General features: G+C 35.3%; 3 protein-coding genes across 4 annotated transcripts; 1 reads left to right on the top strand and 2 right to left on the bottom strand.

The window, feature by feature from the left end:
* Positions 1-2,188: 2,188 nt before the first annotated feature.
* Positions 2,189-3,708, bottom strand: LOC142541743 (uncharacterized). Its single transcript, XM_075648211.1, has 3 exons — positions 3,474-3,708; positions 3,121-3,185; positions 2,189-2,880 (listed from the first exon to the last, which is right to left on the bottom strand). The coding sequence occupies exons 1-3, from the start codon at positions 3,639-3,641 to the stop codon at positions 2,580-2,582; spliced, it is 534 nt and encodes a 177-aa protein (XP_075504326.1). The 5' UTR covers positions 3,642-3,708; the 3' UTR covers positions 2,189-2,579.
* Positions 3,709-5,813: 2,105 nt separating this feature from the next.
* On the bottom strand, positions 5,814-7,513 carry LOC142543654 (multiple organellar RNA editing factor 2, chloroplastic). Its single transcript, XM_075651039.1, has 4 exons — positions 7,111-7,513; positions 6,895-6,992; positions 6,733-6,798; positions 5,814-6,274 (listed from the first exon to the last, which is right to left on the bottom strand). The coding sequence occupies exons 1-4, from the start codon at positions 7,239-7,241 to the stop codon at positions 6,132-6,134; spliced, it is 438 nt and encodes a 145-aa protein (XP_075507154.1). The 5' UTR covers positions 7,242-7,513; the 3' UTR covers positions 5,814-6,131.
* A 4,403-nt stretch (positions 7,514-11,916) lies between these two features.
* Positions 11,917-13,780, top strand: LOC142541742 (uncharacterized). 2 transcript variants are annotated; one of them, XM_075648209.1, is made up of 3 exons: positions 11,917-12,142; positions 12,581-12,675; positions 12,764-13,780. In XM_075648209.1, the coding sequence occupies exons 1-3, from the start codon at positions 12,056-12,058 to the stop codon at positions 13,542-13,544; spliced, it is 963 nt and encodes a 320-aa protein (XP_075504324.1). In that variant the 5' UTR covers positions 11,917-12,055; the 3' UTR covers positions 13,545-13,780. The 2 variants fall into 2 exon arrangements, with proteins under 2 accessions (XP_075504324.1, XP_075504323.1); XM_075648208.1 differs by having other exon boundaries at positions 12,572-12,675.
* Positions 13,781-24,002: the final 10,222 nt, after the last annotated feature.

The following is a 24,002-nucleotide window of genomic DNA, read 5'->3' as shown; positions in this document are numbered from 1 at the left end:
TTTTTTATTGTGAATATCGGTAGGGTTGACCCGTCTTACATATAAAGATTTGTGAGACCGTCTCACAAGAGAACTACTCTTATTTTGTATTATCCAAATATGTCAAAGGTTTAATTTAAAATATATAATTTTATGAAGCAATTTATAAAATATAAAAAAGTATAAATTATTTAAAATAAAATTCGTATATATTTTGACTTCACTAGACCAAACATATTAATCGCCCGAGACACAAAAAAAAAAAAAAAAAAAAAAAGAGGTAAATTCATTAAAGACTTATCCGTCATTTAATTTTTACTCTCTGGTTATTTTGTTTTTACCCAAAGCCTTAAAATTTGGATCTTACTTTTTTTGTTCTTATTTAAAGAATGAATGGAGAAAAGTTGCCTTCTGCATGCGAAGGTTCGTTTTTGTTCAAATAAGGGAATTGTATGACTTTTCCTCATTCGATCTTATTCGTTTCCGTTGGTTTATTATTATTTTTTTGTGTGAAAGGAAACTAGTCATGATCATCATTTAGTCATCTTTGACACTCAAATGAGATTTAAAAAAATTAAATTATTAGATTCTAAAAAAGAGAATTATTGAGAATTAAATCGACTTCTTCGTTTTCTACATTTTTTTCTAGAGAAAATTGTATTTACGACTCTCGTGAAATATTTTAAAAAAAATTCCTATGTAAGATTAAATATATTTCCAAACATGTGTTTTTAAAAATAAGACATATTCTCTTGTGAGACGGTCTCACGAATTTTTATCTGTGAGACGCGTCAACCCCTACCGATATTCACAATAAAAAGTAATATTTTTCATGGATGACCCAAATAAGATATATGTCTCACAAAATACGACCCGTGAGACCGTCTCACATAAGTTTTTGCCCATATCTAAATTATTTTATTTTGAAGAATGATAAAAATAAGTACCAAGAATAAATCGAGCTGATCCGAACCGGACCCAAACGAACCAGTCTTTAACCGGATGGAATATATTTATTGCCAGACCGGCCCAACAATAAATAAGCCCACATGCTTAGTATTATGCTTACATCTATTTGGTATGTATTGATGACATCAGCTATCAGCCAACCGTATGCATGCATTCCGTGTATGTATGTCTAGTCGATTTTTTTTTATTTTAATAAAAAGTACTATTCTTAACAAAAATTGAAATATTAAAAAATAAAAATTTTAATTTTCTGATTTTTAATAAGTTTTTTTTACATAAATTTAATTTTTAATAAAACGAAATAGGAGCTAAAAAAAATAAAGAGTGGTCTTTTGAAGATTCTAAAATTTATACCTAGAAACTATTTTTTTCTATATTATGGCTCAAGTATTATATATTATGTAATAATTAATCTCAACAGGGGTTTAAAAAGAAAACATTGTCACGTAAACATTTCGAGGAAACATGACTAAATAGCACAAAGCTAAAACACAATTTTGACAAATTAAATGACCAAAACAGAGAACATGATAACTTAGATGATTAAATCGACTATTTTCTCTCAGGTACATATATACAAGTAGCTAACCATTAATACATGTTAGTTTGAATCTTTCGAAGATCGATAAAACTTGAACCGAAACATTATGGTTGGTTGCAGTATGTAGAGATATCCATGTCTTTGGAGGAAAGATGGCGCCATCGGTTTCACGTATGCATGTATAGCAAAAAATATGCATCCCAAAAAAATTTAACATTGAGTAGGTCTTTTGTGGGACGATCTCACGAATCTTTATATGTGAGACGGGTCAACCTTACTATATTCACAATAAAAAGTAATACTCTTAGCATAAAAAATAATATTTTTTCATCGATGACTCAAATAAGAGATCTAGTCTCACAAAATACGACCTGTGAGACCGTCTCACACAAGTTTTTGTCTTTTAACATTTGTAATATCACAATTGAGTTAAATATTTTATGATAAATTGAGTATTATTAATTTTTAATTTAGTTCTTAATATTTTCTTACGGATTTATATTTTTACATTATCATATGTGCAATTTTCGTTATAAAACTAAATACAAACTTGGTATATGAACATGCATTATCTATGGATAAGTCAAACGTGAAATATAAAAGTTAAAAGTGATAGGCGACGGAACTACAATCCTACCCTTTTCATTATGTTACTTTAAATTCCACCTCTTCCCATGTCCCACGCATGTTTGAGAAGGATAACATAAATCTTGAGCCACAAAATGCGCACAATATATGCACACAACATAGCAATGACACCAAAATTCAAGAACACACCACATTCAAAAACTAGCAAGAAACACTGGAAGATAGTTACAATACAATGCGAAACTAATTAGCTAATCACATTAAGGATTTGAGAGATCTAGCTTTGATCGGTTTTCGGGCTCTCTTCTTCCCAATCTCTTCGTTTTTCTCCTCTTCATCACCATCTTTGTCTAGATGATCATCCTCAATGTCGAACAAAGAGGATGCTTCCTGGTCATTTTCAGGATCATTCTTAGGCATGTTTAGTTCTTCATTTATTTTCTTGCTTACCTCACCTCTTTTCTTGCCCCACCGCGGTCCAAAACCCGAATAATAATAAAACTCATTTGGATTTGACAAAGATGGTTGCCGCTCGTTTCTTGCTTCGTGGGCGACGGCCTTGAGTCTCCACCGATGATTTTTCCGAGTTTTTGGTAGCAGAATGCGCGGAGTTATAATTGCTGTAGTTTCGAAGCATGAGTAGATGATGCTCACAAAGTGAATTGCCTTTGGCAGCCTCTCTTCCGCATTGCCAACACGTGCTATCAGTCTTGCAGCACAAAATAATCGAATTGTCTTTCGGAGAAGTGCACGCTTCCTGCTCCGTGTCATCCGGCGCCGCTCCATCGGAGATGCTCCACTCCCTATCACGGAAAGAAATTTCGGCAATGGAGACAAATAAAAGTTAATTATTCTATCGCAACCAACGGGATATAAGTAGATACATTTCAGTTAATGATTAAAGCGGTATTTAGCTAATTGATAGTGGAAATATACACCAAAATCATGCGCCGAGTAAGAAACCTAGAGATTTTTCTGTAAAAGGATAAAACTGGAGAAAACTTAGATTCTACGTGAATTAAATTAAAATTTGAGAACGTTACCTTCTAGTAACTGCAATAGAATCTCTCGAGCTCCCATTTCCGGCAAAACAATCGTTCCCATAGACCTGCGCAAAAAAATTCCGGGGTCAGGAAAATGGAAGCGTCGATGCTATAATAACGCAAGAAAGACAAAATCCACAAAGAAATTAAAATTCTGAACAGCAAATAGAAGGAATTGAATCGTGGGATTGGCTCTTTCAGCAGAACCCTAAATATGAGCTCAAGAAAACCCTAAAAGAAAAACAAGGATAACGGCAGAAAATGCTGAAAAAATTTGACAAAAATAACAGAAGGGCGCATCAGATCTGTACATCCCAGGGAAATCGAGCTAGCTCGGAGGACATTGAACTCACCTGAGACGGTGGCGTAGGCGGAGGACATGGTCTTGGCAGCGAGAAGTTCATCACGTCCCATGGGGATTGATTGAGCTGACAAATATGCGCTTGAGGAAGAGTTACGGTATCCTGTGGTGACGTCGCATAGAGTAGAGGAGAAATCTTGGCATGCTTGCGTATTCTCATGGCGGAAATGAAGGGTTTTTCCCCTGAGCCGACAAAGGTCGAAGGGGTAGTGGGCCGTTGAGGACGACGATGTAGATCCAAAATTCCACATTTATATATATATTATATTATATTTGTATATGCAATAATTATTATGCTTTTTCTTTTTTAAAAAAAAAAACTATTATATTTATTTTCAATCTTATATGTGTGGCAAGTTGTTTGTGTAAGTGTATTTTATTAAGTTTTAATTATTAAAAAAACATAATTTTTGTAAGGCTCGTGAATCTATCTTTTTTGGGTCCTCCAATCACATCACTCATGATAATCAGTTCTAATTAATCCAAGTACTTATGACATTGACAAAAATCTTGGGTTCGAGATTAGGGAGACGTGTACTTCATAGCAAAGTGTGAAGAATTCTGTGAGTAAATATCATATTGACAATGATGAAAACTATAATCGCAGAATCCAAAAAAAAAAAAAAGTCCAAAAACCTTGTAATAAAAGACGTCTTTTGTTGTAAGGCCATGGGCTTGCAATTTTTTAAAGAGATTGTCTATTTTATTGACAACGGTACACCTTGGCACGTGCGGAGTTTGTACGTCTATTAATTAGTTACTGATTTAGTCGACAGTGCATGGCGCATGCATAGTTGAGCGACGCCTGTCTATCCGGCATCGTCGGATCACTAACGCAGATTTTTGTTTAATAAATTACTAATTTGTTACTATTAAAAAATATGCGATTTTGATGTTATTATTAATTCGCTTTTTTGTTTATTTATATGTATAAATATATGTTTGTATATGCAATACATATTATGTTTATTATTTTTAAAAAAAGTATTATGCTTATTTTTAATATAGATTAAATATGTATATATGTGCGGGAAGTTGTATGTATGTGTATTTATCCCGTTGGCGTAAATTTTAATAAATAAATAAATAATACATCGTTTAAATTACATAAATTTTATTGACACGTGTGTATATATATATATATATATATGTATATATATACACACAAATAAAAATTGAAAAACGATTATATGATAAAATTGTAATTAATCCTCAATTATTTTATTCGAAATTGGCAATCACAAGTAATATCTTTTTTATTTTCTGTTTTGTTATTGGATAAGATATCATTTAAATGTATTTTTAGAAAATAAAATTCTGAATTTTTATAAAGTTAGAGTGGAAATGTCCGAATCACACAAATATGTGGAGTTGAGTGAGGTTCGTATCATAAGATAAAATAATGTCTTCTTTTGCATTTCATGTGCACCTTTAGCCTTTACTATTACTTTTTTAGTCTGATTTTTAGATCTTTTGCCATGTGTTCTTTACTTTGAGATTCACATAAAACTCTCAACTCAAATATAAATGAATTTATTAAATATTTTAATATTTATCGCAAATTATTATAAATATGTGTATGTATACAACATTAATTTAATACAAAATTAGATATTTTATCTTTGTTTGCCAGAAAAATTTGATTGAATATCATTTTAGTAAACATAGTAACATCGTACAACAAGCCATCCTCTATAAATGAGGGTGGCTCATGCCAAATAGATGGATTTAAGTGTAAACAACATTTTCTAACCAGCAGATAAGCTAACTCATTTGCTAATTCATTTGCCTGTCTTTGAACCAAGGAAATAGAAAACTGACTCTCCTGACTTATTAGCTCTCTACGTCTTCCAACTATATCTCCAAACTCTGAATAGTCAGTCATCTGCATACACTTTAACTGCATCAGCCACACCTTCACAATCGGTTTCGTAGAGGACTCTATGTAAGTTCATTTATGTAACTCAGTTAATACTTTCTAAAAACCCCATAGCTTCTCTTCTCGGATACTCGCAAACCTTCTGTTAAGACAGTTCTAGCGGCCACAAACTGCCCCTTATCATTCGTGAATATCATTTTATAACTCGACTTTCAGGTATTTTCAATTTGTCATATGCATAGTGCTTTCCATTTTTATGAATCCAAACAAAAATATAAATCAAAACAAATCTCGATCAAGAATCATAAATCTAACTTACTCTTTGCAATATAATATAACGGGAATTCAGCATTTGATTAGCCGACCATGGCTAGAAACTTCTTATATAACGGGTTCCAAATAGTTTTGCACTAATTAAGACTATACAAATTGTTAGATTGGAAACACCCCTCGTTGAAATGGTGAATCCTGTGGAATTTTTTTTATATAATCAGAACCAAAAACCAAAATCAATTTTCCACTGTGATTCCAAGATCAAAATCGAAATTGATGACTCAAACTTTTAAGTAGGGAACCGGTGAACTGCAGTTGCTTCTTCACAGCTGTTAATTACACATTGGTTCCTAGTTCCAAAGGTATCAACTGACTCAGAATTGTCCAGACATACGATAAGAAGACTTAGTTTGTCGGCCAATTAGATTTCAGGGAAAGTCTAAAATCCACAATCCACACAAGCCATTGATGTATAACTTAACGAACAATGACAATCATTCATCTCATATTATCACGACGCCGAACATATCGGGTTCGATCATTGTATCTTGGCCGGTCTTGAGCTCTCTGAGGCACAGGTTCTACTCTCCTTTGTCTCTCAGGTGAGCGTTGAACTATCTCTCCATTAACAAACAACTCAGCTGGCAAACCATGAAAGGCACGTAGATTCAGATAATTTATTCACACTCACGCATAACAAATAACGTTAACGGCCGCGGACAACAGTAAACTTCTAACACATTATCTGTGGATATACAAGAGGGAGATCAGAATCAAGTACCAACTTACTTGTTGAAAAAAGAAATAAAAACATCCAGAGTAAAAAGAGCACACGAAAATTGGACCCCAAAACTTTAAACACTACACTATGCAAACATCTTCGGGTCAGCAAGAACTGCACTGTATGCTCAGTTTTCTAAACTCTATCGACTGCCCAAATGACAAGAAATTCCTCACCATTTAGGACTATTCAGGGAACAACACAGATAGAGCAAACCAAACTTGAGGAAAGAAATATGATCAAACAATCAATTAAGCATCAGCCTTTCACATACATACTAACAAACAGTTGTTAAAAGATCGGACAAGGAAAATGTACCTCCGTAGTCCTTGTTCTCGGCGTCAACATAAGAATCCGGAAGAACAAACAGAACACCAGGCAAACCTGCACAACACGAGTTCAATAGTTAAATTTGCAATAATTCAATCAACAAGTATAACGAAAATCAAATCTTGCGAAAATTTATATCGATGAACAAACCTTCAAGCTTGTTAGAAGTTTCCTCATCAATCTCACACCCGAACCCGAAGTATCTCTCGCATGAAACATTATATATTTTCTTCTTCGCCTCCTCTTCACTATCTCCATCCCAATTAACAAATACACATTAACAACACAAAAGAATATACACAATAAAAAAAAAGTAAAAATTTCATTGGTGTCTAAATGAGAAAAGCGGAAGCAGAAAATTTCAACCTTTCGAGCACTTTAGCTAGCGTTTGAACGTAACAGTCAATCACCTGCTGCTTCGTGGCTCCTTCACCCCCAAGCTTATCCATCACAATAAGCCAGTGCTCGTAATCGCATCCGGGGAAGAGCGGGGCCATCTCAGTGGGAGGTCGGTCGCTAAAATTCGAACCGGAATTCAACGGAGAATATCCCGAACCTGACCTATTAACTCTGCATCGGACGGTGTTGAACCGGATGAAATTAGGGTTGATGCCTCCGATGGAGTGAGATCCGGCAGTTGCGGCGCAGCGAGCGGCAGACACCGGGAGCGATAATCTGTCGAAGGGGAGATATTTGGAGGCCGCAGAAGAGAAGAGACTTCTGAGGACTCCGGTTGATTGGGAAATTTAGGGTAAAAGGAGTCTACGGTGATTTGTTTTAAAAAAAGATTCACGACTCAATTTACATAAATGTTCTTTTGTTTAAACATAAATATATCATCAAATTTGATTTAAAAACTCTTAGCACTGTATTCATTCTCATTTCAGTCAACTCTAAATCTCTTTTCCGTCGACTCATCCTCAAGTCAAATTGTCTATCACATTTATTTCAATTTATTGAAATTAGTCAATTCACTTGAAAAAAAAGTCATCCAAAATTTTGGTCAACTCATACCAAGATCACTAGTCTTGATCGACCGACCAATGTGGTCGACCCAACCAAAATTTTAATTGCGTGGATGGATGGGTCGACCCAAGTGATTGCTTGGGTCGACCAAGACCAAAATTGCTTGTGTTGGTCAACCCAATGGGTCAATCTTCGTTTGGTCGACCATTGCGTCGATCTCTGGGTCGACCCATGTTGATTTTGGGTCGATCAAGATTGTTTTTGGATCGATCATTTTTCTAACACATGAACTGACGGATAATTACACAATTTTGACCAATGTTGCTCGACAATAGTAGATTTTTAATTCATTAATTGATTAACACATGAATCACATAATTTCACATGTCACAATTTCATTACATAATATTACATGATTTAACATATGAAACACATATTTAACTTGGGTCGACAAAGTAGCATTTATGTACCAACTTGGGTCGATCCAAAGTTCCAGTCTTTTGAGTAGACCCATGTTGATTTAGGGTCGAGCTTTTTTCTAACACATATGGATAATTACATATTTTTTACCACAATGAATCGAAATAAACGTGAACATTACCAGATTTTGGTTAGCCATTTCTTCGATTGAGTTTGCGTCGATCTCTGAGTTGACCTATGTTGTGGGTCGACCAATGTTGCTTTTAGGTCGACCCTTTTTCTAACACATGAATTGACAGATAATTATACAATTTTGACCAATGTTGCTCGACAATCATAGATGTTTATTCCATTAATTGATTAACATATGAATCACATAATTTCACATGTATGTTTTATAATGTTACATGTTTTGACATATGAATCACAATTTCACAAGTATGTTACATGTTTTAAATATGAATCACAATTTCAATTGAATTACATGTTTTAACATAAAAATCATAATTACATGTTTTAACATATGGATCATAATTTCACAACTATATTGCATGTTTTAACATATGAATCACAATTTCATTACATAATATTACATAATTTAACATATGAAACACATATTTAACTTGGGTCGATAAAGTAACATTTATGTACCAACTTGGGTTGACCCAAAGTTTCAGCCTTTTGAGTAGACCCAAAATTCAAGTCTTTTGGGTCTACCCAAAATTTTGTTGGTCGACCAAGAAGAAATTTCTTCTTGGTCGACCAACACCAAGATGAAATTTCTTCTTGGTAGACCAAGAAAAGTCTTCTTGGTCGACCAACTTAATTTTGATCGATCAATTTTCCTGGGTGAAAGGATAGATGGCTCGTAAATTTTAATTGGAGAATATGTGTGTCGACCGAAAAAAAGAAAAAGAAGAGGACAATTAATTGATTAAGTTAAAAGTTTAATTACGGTTAATATAATAATCAGGAGTCAACTTCTTGTTTCTTAAACAAAAAAATCAGAGTCCTTGTTTTTTAAATACTTTATGTCTCAATCATATTTTTTAAATTGGCCCGTGTATTTGGAAAGAATATTTGGATAATTTGCATCGACGAATTTCTATTTATTTTTCATAAAAGTTTTTTAAATAACATTTTTTAATCGTTTATATTATAACATCATGTCCTTAGTCATTAATCTATTTTATTAATCTTCTTTTTCTTCAAAACGTGTGGGGTCTACGAGGCACATAATCATTATATTAACATTTTTCCATTAATAATATACACTCACATTCATTTAATATCAACATTCATTATTTATGGCTCTTCATCTTTTTTTATATTAATTAAATATTTTTCTAATTTTGTTTAAAAATTTACAATAAATATTATTAAAAATAAATAGTATTATTATATATAAATAAATATATAAATATATAATCAGAACAAAACAAAAAGAATAATGAGAATTAATCAGATTTTTTGTCTTTTTTTAAATAAATAAAGAATAAATAAATATATATGAGAACAAAACAAAAAGAATAACTATATATATATATAGTTAGGCATATGATTTTTTGGAGGTAATTTTATATGATTATTTGGTTGTGATACTTTTAGCCATATATATTTTTTGTTAAATCATTTATGATCCTCTAAAACCCAAAATCATATAATTAAATTACTAATATCATGATTAGAATTTTTTAAATTATGTGATTAATCGAAGGTTCTCTGCACATATGTTTAACAATATTATAAAATCTTAGTATGAGAATCAATATTGATTCTCACACAGTTAAAACACTGTAATTAATTTAATAAAAATACCTTACTAAAACTGTCACAACTCAAAAACTAAAAATTTACATTTTGCCTATTTTGGAAAAATAGAAATGGTAAATCACGTGAGTGTAGCACGATATTATCTTATAAAATAACATAAAAATATATAAATTATTTTGGCCAAACTTAGCTATAAAATCTCTCAAATTGGAATTTATTAAGATTGTGATATTGTAAGATTGTGACAAACGTGGGGTGGCAACTGGCAAGCCCACCACACATGGGCTTCTCTCACCCTCATTTTCTCTTTATTTTTTTTAAATATTGTGTAATAAATTCGTTAAAATCTAAGTTGCAATTTATTTAACATTCTTCATATGACTATTTTAAAATGAAATATATTTTGAGTTTTTAATATTGTTGCAACATATTAAAGTAATAATGAGATACGACGAAGAAGAATGATCATCTAAAGAAATCATGAATTCAGACACACAAGGTTTTTTAATGAATATTTTTTCATAAACTCGGTGTATCCGTATCCAATATTTCGAAGATGATTTTGAATGCAAAGAGAGTTATTTCTTCGTATAGTGATAGTGAATGCACTTGAGAGTTTTTCATCGTATTTTCAGCAGAAATATGATGTTGCGAGTAGGGGTGGGAAAAAATACCGAAATACCGTACCGAAATTACCGAAATAATCGAGATACCGAAAATTTCGGTACGGTATCAGTATCGGTACGAAATTATTATTTTTTCAGAATTTCGGTATATACCGAAATATTCGAAAATAATTTTTTATTATTATTATTTTTAAATTTAAGTTCGATATACCGAAAAAATGTCGGTATATCGAAAATATATTTTTCCGGTATACCGACAAAATTTTCGGTGTCGGTACGGTATCCGGTATGAACTTTTTTCATATCGAAAATTCGGTATACTAAATGTGCGGTATACCGAATTTCAGGTATTGGTATGAAATTTTTCCATACCAATATTTACGATACGGTATACAGTACCGTAGTTCGGTACGGTATACGGTACCGTACCCACCTCTAGCTGCGAGAAGAAAATGTTGTCACCACTACAAAATAAACAAAAGTGATTCATCAATTGCTCATGGAGTTCTCGCTGACCTTCTTGAACTACAAATGAGTGAATCAAATATCATCAAGTTATATTCAAGTTTTGCGGATATATGATTGAATTATTTAGTGATCGATACTTGAGATGCCGAATGCTGATGATGTTCAACATCTTCTTTAAATACATGATGAGAGACAAGACTACTCTGTCATGTTGGAATGCCTTGACTTCATACACTGAAATGAAAAAATTGACACATGTTTACAAGAGGCCATGAGTCACTAACAATCATGTTTGAAGCTGTCGTGTCTTAAGACTTGTGGATATTACATGCATATTTTGGTGTCATGGGTTACACAATGATATTATCATATTGTTTCAAATATCTGATATTCAATAACGACTTGCAAAGAAATGTCTCGGAGATTAATTTCATGGTCAAAATTACACATTATACATAGATGTATTATTTAACATATGAAATATATCCAGAATGAGTTACTTTCGTGAAGACTTTTCCTTACCCGGATGATCCAAAAGAAAATTGTTTAAGAAAAGATAAGATGATACAAGAAAAGATGTCGAACAAACATTTAGGGTACTCCAAACTCAATGAGCAATTTTCAGACGTCCAGCTCGTTATTTATGCATGAAAAAGTTAAAATACGTTATGTTAGTATGTATTATTTTGCACAACATAATTGTTGAAGATGAGAAAAACACATGACAAATTGGTAAAGCGATCAACCCGCACAAATTAATTCTAATATTAAAATAAATTGTGAGAAAATAAATTTTTTAATATAATTGACACGTGGAGCTCGTGTGTGTTGACTTTTGAGAGAATCACACATGCTCTAGTAATAGGGGGATCTGAGAAGAGGCTGTCATAATTCTTAGCGTAACGGTCACTCCCAATATTCAAACAACATAATACACACAAAACCCTAACCCACAGAGCCCCACCAAAACTCGACCGTTTGGCCTCTCCTTTTCCCCCTATATGCGACTCAAAATGTGAAGGCCCTCTTGGATTATTTTTTCAAAAATTCCTGTTCAGATGGGCTGTTTTCTCGGATGTTTTGGAGATGCGAAAGATGGGAGGAGTCGGAAACAGAGGATTCAACGGGCGGATTCTCAAGTGCAAGTAAATACCCATTTGTTAGTTTGATTTGGTTCCGGATGAAATTTTCGGAGCAAGTGGTTAAATTGTTGTGTTTGTGTTGCCTTGTGCTTATTCATAATGTGTGTAGACTCTTTCCTATTTGTATGTTGATTTCTATGATGAGATGGAGTTTGAGTAATTAATTTCGGACTCTCTGGGTTTTTTTATTCCTAGTTCGATTTTTTCTGGTTGGGTGAGTTGAAAGTTTACCCAAATAGGGAGAGATTCATGAATGATTCTTTAATTTGATTCCCTCAGTTTCTTCAAAAGATGTCAGAATTTTGTTATTTGGAGCTGATCCAGCTGTTTGGTCATGGCTACTTGATGTTTTTTAGTATAAATTTATGTCACGATTTGATTTTGAGGAAACATGTTAGTTTCTTATGGTAAACTGAATTAAATGATGATTAGTTGCTGCAGAAAAAAAAAGTCCGAAGCTTTCAGCAGCAAAGCTTGTTACTTGAAGAGCAGAGGTTTACAGAGACGCCACCTCCCAACTTGGTCACCAAGTTGCAGTGAGCACTTAATTCTTTTTCTAAACTTGTTGCTTGTTTTAGCCTTTGTTCCATGAGATTGAAAAATTTATCTTGATTTTGTTTGTAGAAATAGTCCGGAGGGAGAGGATCAGTTGAGTCCAAGCCCAAGAAAAAGAGTTACGTTTAATGCAAACATCACTACGCATGAGCACTATTCACTTTATGAAAGCACCGATTCTCTACCAGAGGGTAACCTGAATGTTCAGAAAGAAAAGGAGTTAAATCCTAGAAGTTCAAGTCAACCACAATTTGAAGGCGAGAATTCAGTCAAATCATGTATCGTATTATATCCTCCGAATCATAGATACCATAATGCCAGAGACAGAGATAGTGATGATGAATCAGAAGATTACGGTGACAGTGACTTCGATGATTTAGAAGACGACTATGGAGATGAAGATGATATAGATTGTGTATCAGATGGCCAAGAAATGTGGTCTGGATCGACTTTAATTCCATCACTGGAATCAAGAACAGAAAATCAATTGACTAGTTTTATCAAAACTCAGTTTCTTGAAGAAGAAAGCAGTCCTGTATTAAAGACTCAAGCGAGAAATAGAAGTGATTATGTTAATTCTGTTTTCAACCCTGTGGAGAATGTAACACAATGGAAAGCTGCAAAATCTAAAGGAACATGTTTGTTGAAGTCACAAAAAGAGAACAATCAATCGTTATTTGCCCTCAGCGTAAGATCTGATCAATTCCAGAATTATAATCAAGAAACAGCTGTGGATGCAAGTGCAAGCCTTTCGAATTGGTTGGTTTCCTCAGAATTCACACTCCCCAAGAAGACTAGTTCCAGCGACATTGAGTACATTACTGACGTAAAGGTCATGTCCAAAGGATAAGAGAGATAATAGTTGATAGCTCAAAAATCATGACTCTGCCCAAGATTAACAATCCCTTGTGAAGCTTGTGAGATTGTTTAGAACGAATTCGATGTATCTGTGTGTGAATTCTTGATTGATTCATTTGGATTCTTTTATTTGTTTGTTTTATCGATATTTTGTATTTTTAAATATGTGTGTGTTGATTTAATTGATTTATTAATTTGTCCATTGTATTTATTACGTCCAGAATTTTATTAATTTGTTTATCCTATCCACATTAGCCGAATCTGTTTTGCCTTTATCTCAACAAGCTGTTTGGCCTTTATCTCGCCAAGGTGTAAACGGATTAATCAAGCAGAATACTAAAATTTAAGGCTTGATTTGAATTCATAGCTCGAAAATTTCTCAGCTGAAATTTTTAGTCGTCCAAACATTTCAATCCATTGACTTTCAGGTGCAGAAAAAATCGAACGGGCACCAGATACATGCCTCGTAATACGAAAGTCGAGCATATACGCCAAGCTTTTCGATCTCCAGCTATTCCAGACTACCGATTCCACTGGGAATTCTTCTGCCTGCGGTGAAATGAAGAGACAATGTCGAATAAATAAAGCCATAAGGTTGCAGTTATCTTGTATGCTTCTGTAGAAGTAATAATAGATCAACAACATAGTCAGCTCTACCCAATGTTTTCAAAGAATACGGAAGTTACAAGTAGCATATTATAACCAACTGATGACTAGCCAAAAAATAACATTTTGCAGCAAAATCAAATAAGTGGTTGGATTATTTTTTTAAAAAATAAAGTGGTTGGGTTGGATTCAAGTTAATCTAGAATAAAAAACCTCAGAAAATTTTCTATGTTAAAAAAGCCTGCGAAAAAGAATTAAAAAAAGTGGTTGGATTCAAGTGTTAGAATAGATATTATGTAAGCCAACTGCACGCTTTTAGTCATAGAGGCAAGAAGAAAAGAAAATAGAAGTTAATCTTATCGACACCAAGTAACAAACTAAGGATTTATGGACTCAGAATTACCTTCTGTTGAAGTTGCTGGTGATGGTACAGGAGGATTTTCCATGATGAAAATTTCGAGACCAAGACCCCGAATGCCCGCTGATAAATGCAAGAATTGCACTTAATTTATATGTTAATCCATTTGATTTATGTTGGTTTCGAACAGAATTACGCTTGGTTTTTGTTGCGTTTGTGTCGTGCAGGGGATAAATAACTGTTGGACGGTTTAGAGCAAACAGAGGTGCTTTTAAGCGTAAAAATGCGATAGACGAGAGCCACAGTGCCACAATGTAGCGCCGTAGCGCTCACTAGGCCGAGGAATGAGCGCCTAGGTGCTGCACAACAAGCGCCGCGGCGCCTTACTGCCGAGGAGTGAGTGTCTAGGCGCTGCCCAAGAAGCGCCGCGGCGCCTCACATATGAAGAACAAGCACCTAGGCGCTAATGAACAAGCGTCGCGGCGCCTCACATACGAAGAACAAGTGCCTAGGCGCTAATGAACAAGCGCCGCGGCGCTCACACTCACGAATGACGGGTGCCTAGGCGCTGGACACGGCGCTAATGGCGGCGAAACAAGCAAATGGGCTTTCAACTTACTGCTCGGACGCGGAAATAAAAGGCAACCAAGGGTTCAGAATAGTGGAGGCCGTTTTTGAGAGAAAAACACACGGGAGAGCAGGCACGAACACAAGACGAAGATCCGGAGTACGAAGAACGATCACAAATACGAAGAACGACGGATCTGGGGACGGAGACGCCACTTCTGATTTGTTATCTGATTCCTTCATCTTTATTTTCTATTGTTTCGATGTCTAAATATTCAAACACATTTTGCTTTTATTTAGAATTCGTCAAGAACTAATTTTCCAGTCTAGATAATGATGTAGCTTTGTGGACATGATTATTTGATGTGGTTTATTTGATTGAATTCCATTGTTGTTTAATTATGTTTTCTGTATTTACTTTACTGCAATTTACAGGCCATAAATTGTGTGTTGTCTGATTAATTCTACAACTCGGGAGATGGACTAGAATTATAGATCATTAGAGACATATCGTTGAATGTTTATATCTCGGAAGGCGTATAACTCTAGCGAGGCTTAGATAAGAACATCGTTTGCAATTATCATTTAAATTAGACTCTTATTAGGAATGTTTGAATCGAGGTTTGAATGATACAGTTTATTCGTCACTTGGGAAAGGGGGAATAAAATAATTAAGTATTCTTGGCCATTAAACAATTAGAATTCATGAATATAAATTTAACGGAGATTAATTATCGTGGAAACTTAGTGAAATAATTTCTCTAGATATTTTCTTCATTGTTATTTTTCAACTCGGTGATTTAGATTAATTCTTTGATTTTAATTAATTCGTTTAAGCAAATAAAACATTTTACTGAATTTTCTAGATAAAGTCGGGACTACTCTAATTACAAGCATTGATATATTTGTAGTTTACCCTCCTCGTGGGAACGATACTCTACTCACATATATTAAAATTTGACACCGTACACTTGCGGTAGTGAAAATATGCAACATCCGCAAGGACTTGATATTCCATAGAAGGTAATTATCATCACTGAGTTTTACAGAATTAATTTGGTTGGCTGGATTGATGAGAAGGACATTGGAATTGTGGGTTTGGACGGGACTGTCCACTGAAACAGAGTTGGTAGCCATGGATGGCTCTGATACCATGTTAGGAAACATAAAAGGAAGAAGGAACAAATTGAGAAATGAATTTCATAATTTCACGTGTATTGATTTACAAGTTGATGCTCAGCATAAATACACAAATATAGCAAATCAGATCTTGACACACATCTAACCGATTCTGTTTTTACGGTTACAACGATTTCAACAGCTTCAAATCTTATCAATAGATATTGGGTTTAGCTTGATGAGCCAGTGTATGGACTGGTCTTCAATCATGGGCTTCCAATTCTTTACTTAACTGCCACAACCAACAGCAGCAACCCAGGGGTCCAACCGAAGGCTTGTACTCAAGAATACGTATGAAACATGCCACAATTTTCAGAAAACTGTTTCAGTTGTTTTAATCACATATTTGCATATAAACAATAAATTTTCATGCATAATTTGTATCGACATACATAATATGACAAGATCGATTCGCAAACGAAGGATTAAAACATGCATTTGCGTTTTTAAACGCTCCAACCGTCGAATATCGTTGCGGAGGAAGTTGGTGGGCGATTGGAGCGACGTTCTGATTGTTTTTCTTGCGTAAAAGGGACGTGAGTCTATCATGCTACGTGTGATGAAGGGTCGGTGATGGTTAGATCAAAGAAAAGAAGCCAAAAAATCGAATTCCCACTGCTAGGAAGTCTCTCGGCTGAAGTGTGTGTGTTCTAAGGTGTTTTAGTGTGTGAAACTGTGTGTGCGTGAGTTCGAAGATGTGCAAAGTGTTCAGAACTGCAATCAAGGTTCATAAATCTCTCATTTACTGATAAAATTTTCATTTCTTGGTTTCTCAAATTTCTTGTGAATGCCTGTCTCCTTGAGAAATGACCCAAATCAATATGCATTTTTAAGAGAGATGCATCGTACCGCTCCCCTAGTCTGCATATCTCTATGTTTTGACAGTGCCAGTCAGTCTTTTGACAAACCTGCTCTCACGCAGATTATTGTTGTAAAATTTGAGTCTTTAGAATAATATTGGTCTTGGGGCTGCCTTTATGTCTTGATCTCTGCACAGATGCTTCCAACATATACATACCACTATACCAGCATTTTGCGATTTGTTCTATTTATGGTTAGTTTTGGATGCCTGATGTCGTATGGTTGTGAAGCTTTACTTCGCTCTCAATTTTTATTTTTTATGTCAACTATGTTTTTGATATCTGATTAGAATTTTCCTTTTTTTTTAGGCTTCTCCAATTCAATTGGCCGGAAGGCAAGTGTTTATTGAGGAGAGGAGACCGAATAGTGGCGCATCTCGTGGTGGTGGACGTAAGTATCTCAAAATCCTCTTCACTAAATAAAGAATTAGAGTGCAATCGTTATTTCTTTTACTTGAATATAAAAGAAATCCCCTGTGATCCCATAAATTCTTTCTTGTTATAATCAACTTTTTGATAAAATGAATCAGAAAGTTTATCATTGTTATGCTTATGAAGTAACTAATGCTGTCTGGAGCATGAGATTGTTATAAATGGATATATATATATATATATATATATATATATATATATATAGCGGAAGATTTAAAAATTTTATTTTATTTTGAAAAACAAAATAATTTTGCTTTAGGCACTCGTATGATTTAGCAAAACAAAACATACATAGGATGTAAGAAATTATACCTTTGTGAATTTAATTCACTTGGACACCAACCGATCCGGTATTACAGATCTGGCTCTTGATGATTCCCTACGAACTTTTTTCAAAGAAATCCTTCTATCAAGTCCACGACTAGATAGTATGTTCCTCTTTCAAATTGCACTAGAGAATGGGAAAGAGATTTTGCGTAGGAGAAGATTATTTTTGAGAGACGGCTCAATATTTTTTTCTCTCTTAAAAGGGTTGGCCGATTTTTCAATTCTCGAGTGGAGGCTTACGTAAGGTCTTGTTGTGGGGTGGGCTAGGTTTTGCTTTGCATATATTATTTATAATAAAATAATAACCTAATTACATAATTAACATTAATGGGCTTGATTTAATTAATTGGGCTAGTCCAACTAGTTTAATTAATTTAATCAAAGCCCATTAAAACTTTAATTATTTATTATGTTGGACTTGTACTCCTACAAGCCCATTAAACATATTACCCACCAATTTTTAATTAATTAATAAACTCAACTTTTGAGCTTAATAAATTAAATACATTATAAATTCAACACTTGAATTTATTATTTAAATTATAAATTCAACTCTTTGAATTTTTATCACCTCCAAAATTTAATATTTAATAAACCCAACATTTGAGTTTAATAAATTAAATTATCAAATTTTATAAATTCAACTACTTGAATTTATTCTCTCAAAATTTAATTATCATAAATTCAACTCCTTGAATTTACTATATAATATAAATTCAACTTCTTGAATTTATTCTCTCAACGGGAACAAACAATCCAGTACTTGTGTGACCCTCAATGGTTCAGGGATACAGCTAGCTGTTGGTTCACAACTCTTTGTGATTCAGGACAAAATCCTTTATTCGGGCTTATCTTAGTTAGCCCCATTCTTTTCATCAACACTTTGATCAAGAATGTCAGAACTCATTTCTGATTGCACCCTTCGGATCATGGTAAGAGCGTCTAGTAGCATCGCCCCATGATCCCCTAGGTATCACTGATAGTGCCTGCAAGAACCAGTCGATTATGATCAACGTACAGTATGGTCCCTTCATCTCAAATATCCCGATCGAATTTGCAACCATTGGTTCATCGAGGGTTACATATTAATTCGATAACTATGTGATAACTGTAATAGTGGCATCGCGTGTACTATTGGAGAACTCCTTCTCCAACGTACATCTCATACTCTGGCCAGAGATTCCATGCACTATTATTATGTTAGATCACATAGGATATCCACACCCGTAGGTGAGCGGTGAATCCCCGACTACAATGCACTGGCTCCTATATGTGTCGCAACTGTACCCAACCTCGCCACCTAATGACTCTCCTGGAGCCGGTAAACGAGTCAAAGCACAGCCCTAGCATATAGAGCCTCAGTGTTGTCCCAGGTCGTAAGGACTAATGGTGTACAATCATAACCACGGACTTATCCTCTCGAGGAATGATAACCACTTGGAAAGTCCGAGGGAGGGTTGTTCGGTATAATCATCATATGACTACCCATCTGCATGTTTGGACATCTCTATGCCCTTACTAAGAAACGCAGTACACAACATCACAGATGCTAGTCTCGAGCTCAAGCGACCTTTTCCAGGTTTTAGGCGGCTGAATCGACTAGGAACGAATTTAGATCATACAGTATTTACAAACGAGTTTCAACATCGAATTACGATTCATTTGTATTAAAGTATAATCAAGGTCTTTATCTATGTTTGATAACATGAGTATACAAATATAGAAAGAACAAACCATGAAATAATGAATTATATTAAAATAAAGATTGTTTATTACACTTGAGTCAATAAAATCCCTAGCCAACAGTTGGCTTGCAGGGCATCTACTCTAACAATCTCCCACTTGCCCTAGAGCCAACTACCCATAAACCTTAATCTCATTGCTTCGCGATGCTTCTCAAACAATGGTCCTGGCAAGGGCTTTGTAAGTGGATCAGCAACATTATCTGCAGAGAGAACTCTTTCGACTGATATGTCTCCTCTTCCCACAATCTCCCGGATGATGTGGAACTATCTCAGTATATGTTTGGATCTTTGATGAGACCTTGGTTCCCTTGCTTGCGCAACGGCACCAGTGTTGTCGCAGTACACCGGGACTGGATCAACTCCATTAGGAATGACGCCCAACTTTTGGACAAAATTCCTCATCCAAACTGCCTCTTTGGCTGCAGCCGATGCAGCAATGTATTCAGCTTCAGTGGTGGAATTCGCAACGGTGTCTTGCTTGGAACTTTTCCAAGAGACAGCCGCACCATTAAGCATGAATACGAAACCAGAGGTCGATTTCAAATCATCTACGTCACATTGGAAGCTAGAATCAGTGTAGCCTTTCAATTTCAATTCTCCACCCCCATAGACCATGAACAAGTTCTTAGTCCTTCTTAAGTACTTAAGAATATCTTTCACGGCCTTCCAATGCATTGGACCAGGGTTCGCCTGATATCTGCTTGTAACACTCAAAGCGTAAGCAACATCAGGACGCGTCGATATTATACCATACATGATACTACCAATGGCTGACGCATATGGAACACGTGTCATCATTTCTATCTCTTCATCAGTTTTGGGACACATTGCTTTAGATAGAGTAACACCGTGACACATTGGTAAGTATCCTCTCTTGGACTCTTTCATAGAGAATCGCTTAAGTATGGTATCGATATAAGTGGCTTGGGTGAGTCCTAGCATCCTCTTCGATCTATCTCTATAGATCTGTATTCCCAATACATAAGATGCTTCACCCATGTCCTTCATGGAGAATTTACTAGCCAACCATACTTTAGTTGATTGCAGTAATCCTACATCATTCCCAATGAGTAGGATGTCATCAACGTAAAGTACTAGGAATGTCACCGCACTCCCACTAACTTTCTTATATACGCAAGGTTCCTCAGGATTTTTGGCAAAACCAAACTCTTTGATAGTGCTGTCAAATCTGAGGTTCCAACTCCTTGACGTCTGCTTGAGACCATATATTGATCTCTGAAGTTTGCATACCTTATGCTCACTTCCTACTGATGTGTATCCCTCAGATTGAGACATATAAATTTCTTCTTTGATGTCTCCATTGAGGAATGCAGTCTTTACATCCATTTGCCATATCTCATAGTCATACCATGCTGCTATGGCTAGTAATATTCTAATGGACTTAAACATAGCAACTGGTGAAAAAGTTTTCTCATAGTCAATTCCCTGCCTTTGAGTATAACCTTTTGCAACTAGCCTTGCTTTGAAGGTCAATACCTTCCCATCCGCCCCAAGCTTTTTTTTGTAGATCCATTTGCATCCTATGGGAACGATTCCCTCAGGTGGATCCACTAATGTCCAGACTTGGTTCGGATACATAGAGTCCATTTCAGACTGCATGGCTTCAAGCCATTTGGTGGAATCAGTATCAGATAGTGCTTCCTTAAAGTTCTTTGGATCACATCCAACACAAGATTCATCATGGTCTTGTTCATGAAGAAGTGTATATCTTGCAGGTGGTCTAATAATTCTTTCAGACCTTCTAGAAGCTTGTACTTCAACTACTGGTTCTAGGGGATTAGGTTCAACTTCTAAAGTTGAAGGAGTATCTTGAATTTCTTCAAGTTCAATCATCTTGCCTTTTCTATCTAATAGAAACTCCCTTTCCAAAAAGGTGGCATTTCTTGAAACAAACACTTTTGCTTCATTGAGATGATAGAAATAATATCCAACAGAATTCTTTGGATATCCTACAAAGTAGCACAAAGTGGATCTACTATCCAATTTGTCTCCCACTGTCCGCTTCACGTAAGCAGGACAACCCCATATTCTCATGTAAGAATATTTGGGAATTTTTCCCATCCATATCTCATATGGTGTTTTATCCACTGCTTTAGTATGAACATTATTCAACAACATTGCCGCTGTTTCAAGCGCAAAACCCCAAAACGATGTAGGCAATTCAGTGAATCCCATCATAGATCGAACCATGTCCATCAAGGTTCGATTACGACGTTCAGAAACACCATTCAATTGTGGTGTTGCTGGCGGAGTCCACTGTGAGAGAATCCCATTCTCTTTTAGATAATCCAAAAATTCAGCACTCAAGTATTCTCCACCTCGATTAGATCGAAGTGTCTTAATACTCCTTTCTAGCTGTTTTTCTACTTCAGATCTGAATTCTTTGAACTTTTCAAATGCTTCAGATTTGTGTCTCATTAAATAGACATACCCATACCTCGAATAGTCATCAGTAAAAGTAATGAAGTAGGATTGCCCATATTTTGTGCTAACGGTTAGCGGGCCACAAACGTCTGTGTGGATCAAATCCAGTAGACCATGTGCACGTTCCACGTTTCCCTTAAATGGAATTTTAGTCATTTTTTCTTTTAGACAGGACTCACAAGTTGGTAGAGAATTTATGTCTGACAAGTCAAACATGCCTTCTCCCACTAGCTTGTGCATCCTTCTTTGAGAAATATGACCTAGTCTAGCGTGCCATATTTGTGCGGGATTTGGATCTTCTATTTTTCTTTTGTTTGTTGTTCCTTTTGTATGCGCTTGGACATTGTTTAACGGAATATCTTTCAATTTTAAGTTATAGAGATCGTTCATTAATTCGCCGGTTCCTATCAAACATTCATTCTTGTAAATATTGCAAACACCTTTAGCAAAAACACAAGAATAGTCATCTCTATCAAGCATAGAAATAGAAATAATGTTTTTAACCAATTCAGGAACATATAAAACATCTCTCAAAAGTAACTTAAAATTATTGTTCAAAATCAAAGTAATGTCTCCAATAGCAGTTGCAGCAACCCTTGCTCCATTCCCCAATCTTAGAAATGTCTCGCCATCTCTAAGTCTCCTGCTTCTTGCCATCACCTGCAAATCATTGCAAAGATGAGAACCACATCCGGTATCCAATACCCAAGAAGAGGAATTAATTGAGACATTTACTTCTATGTAAAACATACCATGGCCAGAACGCTTCTGGGCTAGATATTCCTTGCAATTACGCCTCCAATGTCCAGGTTTATTGCAGTGGAAACAGACATGCTCTGACTTGTCGGGCTTTGAGGGCCCTGGAGTAGGTTTCTTGTATGGCTTTTTGTTGGGCTTGTTCTTCTTTAGAGGGGCAGAACGCTTCTTGCCTTTATTTGGGGCTCCTTTTTTCGTACCAGACGAAGAACCCACTAGAAGAACATGCTTCTCCTTCTTTATTGTGGCCTCATAAGTAGTAAGCATATTGACCAACTCTTCAAGGGTGGCCTCAAGCTTGTTCATATTAAAATTAACCACAAATCCATCGAACGAGGGGGGTAATGACAGCAGGAGAATATCAGTCGCAAGCTCACCAGGAATAACCACGTCGAGCCCCACCAATTTCTCAATGAGCCCAATCATCCTAACACCATGCTCATGGACAAAAGTCCCATCTCGCAGACGTGTAGTCATGAGTTCTTTCACAGTAGCATGTCTCTCTGAGCGAGTCTGTACTCCATACAACTCTTTCAGATGAAAGTGAATGTCAGCAGCATTCACAGCCTCCTCGAACCGCCTCTGCAGTTCATTCGACATAGAAGCCAACATATAGCTTTTAGCTTGGAGATCATGGTCCCACCATTTCTCAAGCTTAGCTATTCAGTCTCACTGATGTCCGAAGCTGCCTCCTTCGGTGGCTTCTTATCAAGCACATACAGAATCTTTTCCGAGCTCAGAACAATTTTTAAATTTCGAAACCAATCATTATAGTTAGGGCCAGTCAACTTGTTTTGATCGAGGATGATAGAAAGTGGATTGCGTGACGTCATTTCAAATATACTGAAAGAAAAACAGATAATTGTTACTGATTATTTTAAAATAATTTTAAGATATAAAATATGGATTTTATTTTATAAATCTCCCTCCCACTATTTTGACATTTCCACCACCCTCTGATGAAAAAGAGAAATCGTATTTCCTTAGTGGGCACGTAGAGTCCAATTAGCCAATTATAATCCCGAATAATATCAGCCAATTATAATTTCTAAAAGGTAGAGTCCAATTGCATCCCTATGCAACATCCACGTGTTTTGCCTCACGTTTAATAAGGACCCAATAATATGACGTCGTTTATTTTCACGTGTCAAACCAACCCATCAATATTGAATTGT

The sequence above is a fragment of the Primulina tabacum genome, chromosome 4, assembly GCF_025594145.1.
Source record: "Primulina tabacum isolate GXHZ01 chromosome 4, ASM2559414v2, whole genome shotgun sequence".
In the NCBI taxonomy this organism is placed as follows: Eukaryota; Viridiplantae; Streptophyta; class Magnoliopsida; order Lamiales; family Gesneriaceae; genus Primulina; species Primulina tabacum.
The sequence above is the reverse complement of the archived record's forward strand: the minus strand, read 5'-3'. Positions and strand labels throughout refer to the sequence as shown.